The sequence below is a fragment of the Gymnoscopelus microlampas genome (assembly GCF_963454915.1).
Source record: "Gymnoscopelus microlampas genome assembly, chromosome: 6".
NCBI classification, from domain to species: Eukaryota; Metazoa; Chordata; class Actinopteri; order Myctophiformes; family Myctophidae; genus Gymnoscopelus; species Gymnoscopelus microlampas.
This window is the reverse complement of record NC_139943.1, coordinates 38,459,302-38,471,671: the sequence shown is the minus strand read 5'-3', so window position 1 is coordinate 38,471,671 and position 12,370 is coordinate 38,459,302. Positions and strand designations below refer to the sequence as shown.

At 40.8% G+C, this 12,370-nt stretch overlaps 1 protein-coding gene across 4 annotated transcripts in view; it reads left to right on the top strand.

The window, feature by feature from the left end:
* Positions 1 to 12,370, top strand: part of LOC311047754 (serine/threonine-protein kinase WNK1-like) — a 40,665-nt gene that overhangs the window by 8,069 nt on the left and 20,226 nt on the right. For all 4 annotated transcript variants that reach the window (XM_084060596.1, XM_084060597.1, XM_084060598.1 and 1 more), the window contains exon 3: positions 11,358 to 11,530. In XM_084060596.1, coding sequence (XP_083916722.1) covers positions 11,358 to 11,530 — 173 coding nt within the window. The remainder of the gene's footprint in view (positions 1 to 11,357; positions 11,531 to 12,370) is intronic.

Below are 12,370 nucleotides of genomic sequence, written 5' to 3'. Positions count from 1 at the left end.
CACCTTGAATTCCAATGAGTCAAGAATTCACACATTTGATGCAAATCCGTGACGAGACAAATAACATAGCGCTTCATACTTATGGCTATTTATGGCAAAGAGATCTGATGTAGTGGGGGAAAAGGAGGGGGCCCAGAACAGAGCCCCGGGGGACTCCGTCAACAACGTACATAGGGTTTAAGTGGATAATCCCCATTCTTCATTGAACGTAGTAGTACTGATAGAGAATGATACATCATTGTGATATAAAGATACCCACTGTTTCTTTGTGTTATGTAATTATTTGCATAGATGACCTCAAATTGATCCTTCCACTCTGAAAATATTAAAACTCCTTTTGATGTTCCTCCTAAAGTTTGAATAATATCTGTATGAGTTGAACCCAATTTCATCATCTGAGATCGACCCCGTTTTACATGTACATTTTGAGCAGCCTAACCTATAAATTATGCTACTTGCAGATGTCAGTTTGGCTTACTCCTAGCTTTTTGATTCCATAGACTGTGCTTAGGCCTTTTTAAGTAGATGTAACCTGATTCTTAGCTTATCCTTCAGTTCCCTCTCTTGTTGGTGAATATGTTAATTGTGAGGAATGTGCCGCACTTACTCTTTCACCTGTCGGCTCAAGCTAGCTTCGCGGCTGTATTCTGTTCAGCTACACTAAAGAAGCTCAAATCCCTTCTCACATGCTTATTAAATCTGTCCCATGATCACACTACTGCCATTTTCATTCTACTCATTAACACTGAGCATAATATGCTCAGACATATTATCTGTGCTAGTCTTGGTAATCGGGCCCCATTTTCAATAGTATATTTAAGTGAATACTAAAGGTGTGTTAAATGGGTCACAACTTTATCTGTCTAGAATTGATTGTAATGCAATATATATACCGTCCTGTTTTGTCTTAAAATTGTATGAAAATCATATAAAGGTGATTTGATTGCGAAACTTCCTTGTCATATACTATTCAAGGTTGGAGCTAGCGTTCGGTTTGTCACTGAAAGAGTTACGATGTTTGAAGAGTGAGTATTGGGATCTATTATGCTTATGAGCTTTAGGTAGTACTGTGATGTGACCGTAAAGATGATTGATTCTACTTGTCAAGAATGTCAACCAGTAGGTGACAAGTTGCCAAGTGCTAGGGGGAAGGCCTGCAACCACAGCAGTTACTACTTAGTATAGCATATTAAAGGTAGGGTAAGTGACTTTCTTTGGTTAAAATAAGGGTTAACTAGCTCTATATTCTGATAGTACTCGTTGCTATAGAGTGTTTGTTAAGTAAAAGGAGTCTCCTTGTCTCTCCAGCTCTTTATAAAACAGAAAATGCATTTTCGTTTCAGTTTCATTTCCAATTTTATCCAATCAGGATAGAGAACTCAATCAGGATATAGATTAAACAAGTGAAATTGGAAGTGATGACACTAAGAAATGAGCAGGAAAAATTGGAACTGGAACACTATAAAAATTAAGCTTAAAATGGGTACTTTCTCCTGATTGGCTGAGATTTTGACACCTACCGGAAAATGTATTTTCTGTTTATTAAAGAGCTGGAGAGACGGGGAGACTCCTGTTACTGAACAAACACTCTATAGCAATGATTACTATCAGAATATAGTGCTTTAACCTTTTAACAAAATACTTTTTGTTTTAACCCAAAAATATCACTTACCCTACCTTTAACATACTCTACCATACAGATTGGTTAAAATAACATTTTAAAGCAAGTTTCGGATTGCAGCTTTAAGATTACTGTTTAACTTGGTCAGTATGAGTAATCATGTCTTGTTTTAGTGGTCTGACATGATGGGGTCATGTATTGGGAAGGAAGACAAAGTCTCTCACTTCAAAATGTTGAGTTTCTTTAAAGGCATGCAGCAGTAGAATCAGTTTCCCCTGCTAGATTCAGTTCCTTGCAACCATTAAAGCTGAGCATGCTATTCTTTTCCTCAAATTGAATGTGAACATCACCATAATTTACATTGGGGTGCTTTTTGTAACAAGGAGGTTGGGCACAGTGCCATTATTATGCTGTACTGTATTTATAATACAAATTTATATATTTGTGGAATTTAATTGCCTGGATTTTTCTCGTTTTAGCCATTATGGTGCATTCCACAGTTTATCTATTTTTGCAAGAGACACTATTTTATTTTTTTATAGAAAACTGAAAATTCTTTCCGTTGGTATTGGTAACGCAACAGAAAGTGGAGTGTCACATACTGGACCTTTACATTTGCATATAAAATCTTCATATCACCCTACCACCGACAGGATCACACAATTTAGATGTCCGTCATGTGTAAAATGCCACTGATGTTACTGCCATGCCCCCACCATTACCTACCACCATACATTTTAAGGTCTAAATTCTAGTTTCTACACAGATTTTGTCTAGCTGTGTGTTTTTCCCACGGCACCGGCCAGCAATCTGTGGGCATATGCCAAATTCAGGACACTCATGGACAAACTGCAACAGCGCCTGCGCAAGTCTACATGGTTAGGCACATGCCAAGAGGCTGAAGAGCCATACCACTGCACTGTGGGCACATGCTTGTTTTTTTTTCTTTCTTTTTTTTTTACACCGCCAGACATAATTCCCTTTGTAAGCTATTGAACAGATCTTAGGCATAGTTTGAATTGCAGACCAATGACTGCATTTCCTTTCTTTTGTAATATCAGACACACTGGTAGATAAGGTCTTAGTAGTGGTATGTCCTGTTGATTATTATCTGATGATCAGTGATGCAGAAGTAAATAAGCCATGCTGTCACTTGTTATTCACTGTGAATTGTGAATGTCAGCTGGGAGCCGTGGCAGTGAGGCATGCTAATGAAACAAGTTTGACAGGTTTCCCCCACATAAGCGTCCCAAATCTTGTCTTATAGTACCTTTCAGTGCATTCAAAAAATGTGTGGAATGGCACTGGCACACTCAATCTGGAAGCCATCTGTTCACAGTGGTCTTGGTAGAAAAAAATGCTCGAGTCATCCACCCTTTTCCACCCACCCACAAACCCACGCACATTTGTTTCGGCTCTCACGTTGCAGGCATGTTTGAACAATAAGTAGGTCACCGCACAGGGGAAGAGGAGCAAAAAGGAGAGGAATACATTTGGGACCCTCCCCTTTTCTAGTTGTTCCTCAACGAACCATGTCATCACCCCCCACCTCCCTCTGTCCCCCCTCCCTCCTTCCTTCCTTCCCTCCCATTACTGGCTGAAGTCCATCTTTTGAAAGACGAGGAGAACTCCAGGCATCCTGGAGTTCTCCTCCAGTGGAAGTTGCCTATCCAGCTGACTGCTGGCATCCACTGGGAGTGGCACACCATGCGCTCAGTAGTCTAAGACATGCTGCCACTTCCTGAATTGCAGTCTTCCAGTTTGTTATTGTCTTTTGACAGACACATGTCACAACTTGAAAAGTGCCCTCCTGGAGATCATGATTAATGGCCTCTCAAATAAACCAGAATAGCCATTAAACAGTCGTTATCTTTTTTATGACTTAATTTGATTAAGAAATATGGCACAAGATATTTCACAGCTCAGTGTACCAGAAAATAATTTTACGGACACAAAACATAAACACGGAACGCAATCAACAAAACGGAAAAAGTAGAACAAAACAAAATGCCCTTAAGCCCACAGCATTGCTGAACTACTAAAAAAATGGTATTCTATACCACACACTATCCAGTAGGTTTTGCTTCTCAGAGCCAGAAACGCCATCAGACCCCCAACATATAAAGATGATACTGCCCCCATTTCAAATCTTATTTTAAACGGTCATAATTGGGGTATAGCAAGCCAATGGTTTGAGATGATGTAATTGCATCGCTTGTTGTACCATCTATGTATTTGGCCATGCGTTGGGCTTTTTAGCTATGTATTTTTATCATGCACTGGGCTATGTGCTATACAGTTTCATGCTGTAAAACTACCCCATTTGTTATTTATAGTATTAGGGAAGTGACCACTGAGGTAATGAAAGCATTCTAATTATTGGGTATGTTGCAATGTTGCCTAAACCAGATTAGCTGTTTCCGGGCTTGTTTACAATGAACAATCTTGCATGTGGTTTGTTATAACTCTGGTATCCTAATCTTATATGATTTGGAGATTTCTGGTGGCATGGTTTTCTCGGTACAACGACTCCTTGTTCATCGATTGAGTGATGATTGAACGTCCTCTGCTCACTTTTTTGTTTTGTGTAAAACCAAAGATCTTGCTTAATCTAAACCCTTATCTGACCTAATCAACAAAATAGAATTTGCGGGTCCTTGGCTTCAGCTAGATCGATCAGTGTCATGGCTCAGACATGAATTGATACATGAGAAGCACTCTTCTTTCTTTTCTGTTAGCAGTAATGCTTTTTTCGAGGTTCCCAGTTTTTTTCCATGTCCTCATATATTCATTTTCAGTAAATCATTGGCTTTATATGAACTAGTAAACTTTGCTCTTCATGCTTGCTCTGCATAATACAGTCTTTCACTGGTTATCATGCGTGACCATACAGAAGCTATAGTGTGAAGAGGCTGGTGCACTGCACTGTATACACAGTGACACGCACAAAATATCTTGAGGTTTGACTTAAGTCTGCACGTTTTGTCAAGCTAAACGGTCATACAGTATAGTAGTCAATGCATAGCCGTTATATTACATTAGTTCTGGCAATTTTTCATGGAGACCCAAAAACTGATTTGAAGCTCCAAGTAGCATAGCATAAGATATTCAAGATATTTTGTACTAAACGGCTGCAAATGAATAATGCTGGTCCATGTCAAAAGTGCCAGCTTTCAGGCCTGTTAGGCTTTAACCCCCATGACCCAGATCTTAGACCATGTTGCCCACTGTCTTCCATATAGCCCTTAGTGTCCCCCTCACAGCAGAGACCTGACAGCGCTATCCCTCAGCATGATCACAGGCCTTTCTCACTCAGTCTATTTTTAGGCTCAATGGGTTATTTATGACAGTCTTTGCCTAGTAGCAGTATGCCCTATTCCATGTTGCCAATGCCCACACTGTAATTTACTGTGATTCAAAGTGTATATCTGCATAAGTAAAAGCTCTACCAACCATTTTGATGTTTAGATCACATTAAGCTTTAAATCTCCCCCTGCTACCTCAATCAATCTAATGAGAAATATGTTTTTTTCCCATATACATTTGAAGGGATGCCTGAGAGCTGCTTTTTGAAAATGTAGCATCAGTTAAAGCGTTTTGCCACTGTCATTTTAGGTGAACAATCTTGCTTAACATCCGTCCACCTGAATTGATTAGACAGTGTTGGACTCGTAATATTGGTTTTATATTAGCTAAAAGAGAAGAGAGGTGCCTTCCAATTGAAGCAAAGCGGTCATGTCACGTGAACACTGTTGTCTTTGAAAGTGTTTGCTAGAGCAATACAGCTCATGTGCTGACTCTGCAGTGGAACATCAAAGCACAGAGGCCGATGCTGATTGTGATGTTTTATCTGTAGGCCTAATCTCCACCCTGTCAAGAGTTCTGATTCACTTTTTCAAACCCACTTTCACTTTTATTCACTCTTTTATGTGCTCTAAACGTATGCCATAACCTATTTTCCCCATGAACCCATTTACTTCATTCTAGAGGAAAGGGATAATGGATGATGCCCTCTATAATAGTGAAGGGCGATCTGCCCTAAATTTGAAATCACAGCATTTCTTTTTTTTGCCTAATGTTGATATTTGATATGACTATTGATCATATTAGTAAAGTTTATTTAGTAAAGTTTATAAATGGCCTAATATTCTTGCAGAGCTGAACTTTTTTGTTTCACATGGCTATATTTATAGCCTGTATACATATTGTATATAAACAATTATATATATATTTGTATAATAATTGCAATAATACACATGAAAGTGAAAACAAAAAAGTTTTTTGTTTAAAAGTTAAAGCTCTATATTCTTCTATAATAATCATTGCTATAGTGTTTGTTCAATAACAGGGGTCTCCCTGTCTTTCCAGCTCTTTTTAATAAACAAGAATAAAACTTTCAGGTGGGTTGCAAATTTAGACCAATCAAGAGAAAGTACCCGTTTATCAGCTTCAGTTTTATATTTGTGTTCCAATTTTGTCTGCTCATTTCTTCGCTTACACCTGAAAATGCATTTTTTTTGTTTACTAAAGAGCTGGAGAGACAGGGAGACTCCTGTTAATAAACAAACAATCAGAATATAGAGCTATTTAACATTTATCTTAACAAAAACATTTCACTTAGCCAAGAAAAAAATAGCAGAACTACAAGCTCACAATGTGCTTTCACCCAATGCCCAAAATGGACTTCGTGGTCCATAATGCTACTTTAAAAAATAATAATTATGATTCAGCTCAAGTCTGATTGACCCCATGATTTTAATGTTAACCATGCACTTCAAATGGTGCGCTTGTAATTATTATTTTTTCTCTCTCCCCAGTTTAGTCATTCTACCAATTCCCCTTGAACAGTGAAGTATGGTACATGGTTCCTGCCACTGCTAACCCCACAGTTGGCCTAGATAGAGTGTAGAGAAACACATGCATCTTCTGATGCACATGGAGTCGCCAGCCAGGTGGAGGCATGTGCTCTCCCTCACATTTCGGTTCCTTGCGGAACTGGCTCACCGACCAACCTGTTGGAATCACTTCCCACCCACAAACACTGCAAATTGTGTTTGTTGGATCACCGGGCTAAGGCAGACCCTCATGGAGTAATCAAACCCCAGTCTCCACAGTGGTGGGCAAGTACTTTACCCGATTTGGTGGACAGTGACCTGATGGACGGACAACAGTAAAGGTGGAATTCATTCCAATTATCAATTGTATAAAGTGACTGTGGCAAAACAAACATTCCTCTAAACAAACATGAGAGTTTGATTGGGTCTTTATGACATTAAGTTTTGATTGAGAAGGCTGCGTTTCCCCACTGATTAAGGACAGATTTGCCCTCTGCCGCTGGAGTGGCCCATTTCAAATGTAGAGTAAATTCCGCCCTGCCGATACGCCAGCTTGAGAGCTCTTAACCAAGTGCAACACTATTACATTTTGAACACAAATGTTTTTTGGTGTTTTATTTTAGGTATTTTTCTGCCTTTATTGATAGTGATAGTTAAACAGGAAACACCGAGAGAGAGATGAGGAGTGACACGCAGCAAAGGCCTTAGGGATCGGGACTCGAACCCGCAACGCAATGTCAGGCTACATTGGAGCCAAGCGGTCTGGGCCGCAAATGGTTTTTGAGTTTAGTTCAGTGCTTCACATTTGAAATATAATTTTCTTGACCCACTCCCCTTTCTGGTGGATGAAGCAAATCTACCCACCATTTGGCCTGTGCGGGTGCTATTTGGCCACCCTGGTACGGTCTCCATAAGGACATTGTACGATGGTAGCTCCAGGGTATGTTATATTGCAGAGGGAGTTGTGGCAACCAAACTATTTATTGGGCTGACTCATTACCATTGTGTCACACAGTACCGGTGTCTACTGTGAGTCATCTGCAGCCATTACTGTGTTGTGAATGGCTGCCAATGTAGATTTGTTGTTTTATTGACTTTTATTACCCAGCACAAAAAAAATGGCATTTAGATGATGTTGGCACAAATCTGAAATGGCTTCCGCTCCATATGCCCTCCTTCTGTGTGCCCTCCTCCACTTGGCTCCATTAGTTATTAACCACTTTCAACCTAGTGTCCCTATTGTGGTTCAATAATTGTGAAAATTACAGATCTACAAGCTCACAATGTGTCGTCATGATGCATTGTGAGCTTGTAGATCTGCTATTTTGTCAGGTGGCACATTGTATAACTAAGTATAAAATGGGGCATAAATGCTTAATTAGACCTATGAGGATTTTATTGCTGTCTCATTGAATTCTATTCAGTCTTGGCTCAGGTGACCTAAATTAGGGCTGGGTGACATGGACAAAATTCAATCACAATATTGATTGACTGAATACCTTTATTGATATAGTTGGGATAACTATTAATGCTTTCACAAAATATTTACACGAAACTATGAAGTTGTGCTCAGTATAGCACAAATCTATGCCAGGAGGCATGCCCTACTGTACCTCCCTCCATCTTGACTATGGACAGACACATACACAAGCGATAGATAATGATTTGATGGTTGATTTGTCCATAAATAATCATCAGTAATGCCTATATAATAACTGTGTGGGTAAAGGCAAATTATAGAACAGTTAGTTAAGTTCAGAAAATTACATCATGTTACTGTAATGTAGCCTTTAAAAGTATGTTGTGAGCTTGTAGATTGGCTATTTTCACAGTTCTTGATTATTTGAAAAGGTAATCGATAGAATAACCACAAAGAAAATAATCCATAGTTGCACTTGCAGCCCTAGTTAAAACCTGCATAATTAGTGTGTGGGTCGAATATTCAAATAATTGTTATTAGTAGAATTATTGTAATTGAATTTCATTTTGGTCACTTTTACACATCCCTAGTGTGGGTCTGTGTAAGTGGGATTGTGCTGGGGTCAACTAAGGTTGGACGATATGGCGACTATATTGGCAACAATTGGCTGTTTTCATGGGCCGTTTTTTTGGGCCCATGTTTTTATTTGGCAAATGTAATGGTCTGCCTCCTCGGGAATTCAACTCTTCAATTATAGCCCAGTTAAATGTAAAGCGCAACACAAAGCGTTGGCGACATGTTAATCAATTTGAGCCATTCTAATAAGTATTATAAGGCACGTTGCACTGATTTCCGACAAGTCTTAGAAGACAGTCGTGTCATCCCGTCTCTGTTCATTGACAGTGTGCCGTCACATTACTATAGTAACCCGGCTCTGGCACTACATGTGTTACAGCCGAATGTATGCTTCGTCGTACGACGGGCCGTGCACTGAAAATAACAGATCTACAAGCTCACAATCCGTCGCGGACGCGAACCACTCTTAAGTTCAGAAGCACAGTGGCTCATAATCAGTGAGATGGGACTAATCAAGTATCCTTTTTGAAAAGAAACTCAGTTGTGTATTTTTCCCCCCTATGACTCGAGTGTGACTGGATCCCCATGAGTCTATACACGGATACACGTGAGTTAGTCTGCGAGATAAGGCCCTTCACGTGAGCTTTTGGCGATGACTGTTGAGTGATTTGTGTTTACTGAACTCTAATCTGTGTGTACTGAACTCTAATCTGTGCTACTGGCATGCCCTCCTGAGGTTGTGTATTCTTACTTGGGTGGAGGGGTTTGGACTTGGGAGATTAGGAGGAGCTTTGGTGTCAGGAGTTGGAGATTGGGCAAGGCACATGTGCTGTATCTCACTCCTAGACTCCTCCCTATTTTAACCCATCACCCAGAACAGTAGAACTACTAAAACAAGTTCCACAAGTGAGGAAAGTCTCACATAGCAAATTTGTTGTCTGAAAGCAGGTTTTTAACAGCAAAGTGGGAGCAGGCAGTTTGCATTTTTTGTTATTGGCTAAAATGACCATGACCAGTTATCCACACCTTCCCATTTTACCTAGCTTTTCAAAAATGGTGTGCTGCTGTCGCCATTTGTCATTTCGAACAGTTATTGAAATTTTCTGATGTTTGTTAGTATCAAAGATGGATCAAGTTCCCTCCTGGCAGCAGTAGAAAGGCTCTCAGAAATAGTTTTAGTGATTGTGGGGGTGGGGCGCGGTTCAAGTAGGGGGAAGAGGTCTCATGACTTGCACCGCCTACCCTGGCCAAGGGCTTGTGCCTATGAATGCTGCCGTGGATGTTTTGCATGACTGTTTCCACATGGTGTGCAGAAAGGGGGGGCGCGGGGGAACGACACACGCTGGAGGGAAGGGGAAGCACAGGCAGATCACACCAACTGCTCTGAAAAGTAGGTCAGTTGGTCAAAGTACACAGTAGAGCCTCCATTCCCTGCTTGTCACTCCTCAGCCTCTTCATCTCTACATTCATATTGCTCCCCCATTCCGCGGCGCCCCTCCTCCAAAATGCCTCTATATAGCCTGTCTGCTACTATTCATCTTTTTTGTCTGCCCTAAGTTGCCCCCTCATGTCACTCAGCAGAGACCCCTTCTAGAGCTCCACCTTCCGCTCACACAAACATTAAACATAAAGCTCAAATTGCCCCAGTGAAGACTTCAGTGAGGTTCTTTATTATCTGTTCTTTATTCATTTTAGTTTTGGGAATGTTAGTCAGTGGAAAGTTTTCTGGGCCTCATTCTTGTTCACCTCTCACAATGGGCTGAGTTTCCTGGACAACCTGGCGGGTTGCCAGGTCTCCGGCTGAAGGGAGGTTTTCATTTGGGCCGCATTGCTAGGTTTTTAGTTGAGGAGTTTTTTTCTGGGCCTGGCTGACTGGTGGTGTAGGGTTGGCTGCTTCATAGTAAAGTTTGGTGCAAATGTAGGTCACGCCACCACTTACTCAGGAAACTTGCAAGAGGTAGAAATGCTTGAAAAAGACGCACCCTCCAATATTATTTTGTTAATTGGTAGACCTATACATAACATACAGTACTCATTGCTGAACTTATCAAGCTTGATGCTATCACATTCCTGCAGACAGACAATTCTACTAGGTGTGGATTTCACCATGATTCATACTGTACTGTACATTAGACCCCTAGAGTCACTGGGCCCTTGTTGACCCATCGACATGCATGGAAAGCTTTGTTTAGAGTATATACATGTCAGAGAGGACTCTGTAACAGCAGTTTAATCTTTTTGGCAGCCTTAGCTTCATGCTGGTAATGGTTTGTATCGGAATAGCATTGAATGTGGCTTGGAGAATTGGATGTATTGCCAATGCCATGGGCTATGTAGAAAATGTGAGGTTTGTGAGGACAGTTGGTTTTGGGGGCTTTGGTACTAGACTTCATCTTTGTTATGCTGTGGCTCTTTTTCTTTTCACTTTGGTAGGAAAGTAGGTCAAAGTTACATGCATTCCTCTCATTTCACAGCTCGGCGCCAGAAAAAACAGTCCCACAGCTCTACACCCCGAACTTTATGCATGCTTGTGGCTGTGCATATGAATGTTTACGTGTCAGTTAAAACACTATATTCCCATTCTTAAGTTAATGTGCTCAACAGCATTTTTATGAAATTTCACATCCTGGAATGGGTCACGCTTTTCCTCTCCTAAAGACTCAAACTGAAGAGTTGTGTTAAATTAGTGGCTTGTTGCTAGTTATCAGTACAGACATTCAAATGCCAACTGACAGAATTCTCTTTCAGGGCTTGTCTTTTGGCCAAGTGCTCATAAGATTACATTTTGAAACCCTTCATTATATGTGAAACTAAAGTGTTTTTGTTTTGTTAATCTTATTTGCCTCTCTAAATGACTAATTATATTACAATTAACACCGCTATTTTCTCTGTTTCTCCTCTGCAGGATCGTAAGCTGTCCAAGTCAGAGAGACAGCGATTCAAGGAGGAGGCAGGAATGTTGAGAGGACTGCAGCATCCCAACATTGTCCGTTTCCATGACTCTTGGGAGGGCCCCTCCAAAGGCAGGAAGTGCATTGTGCTGGTCACTGAACTCATGACTTCTGGCACGCTCAAAACGTAAGTCTCAAATTCTGTGACACACAGGCTTAATATATTTACCCAATCGCATGCACCGGCTTGATAAACTTCATACTGGTCATCAGTGTTCTTACAGCATACTGTTAACTGGCAAACATTTACTAGTTTGCTACCAGCGCTGTTTTATGCCTGTTGGCATGACCCAAGCAGGGTCCCACACTTTCAGTATGGATGCCCAAATGCCTGGGGCATGTAAAAAAAAAGTGATCGATTGGCCACTGATTTAAATCGGCTGATTTTCACTCCAAATGACATGATTGTTCATTGCCAAATTCACCGATCCGGAAAACCGATCATCCGTTAACCACATAAAGGCCATGGGTCGGTATGCTTCAGATCAATGTTGACATAACTAGAGAAAGATGAAACAAAATACATGTTGCCTGGAGGTGGCGTGCGACATGCTCGCGTCATATCTAGGGGGTGTACTTGTACATCACGCTACAGAAACAGGAGATAGGCCCATGCCCCATGGATCTCGTGGCTTGGCAAGGCTTGCTTACTTACTACTTATGGAGATGGCGTGTCCAAATACGATTTAAGTTAAAGTAGCTCTGTTTATTACAGTGTGGAGTACTATGTAGGGAGTCGGGCAAAAGAGAGAGAGAGAGACACACACAGACGCGGCTTGCAACACATCGAGTACAGTTCACAGCTGTCGGTATATGCTTTAATAAGTGGCTGTAAAAAAATAAGCGATTATTACGTTGACATTTCAAAATATCTTGTCTTGGACATGAGGAGATTTTAGGCAACTGGAGGAAGCAGCACTGCCAACTCCACCTGTTAACCCCCACATCCCTGTGATAATGAATGATG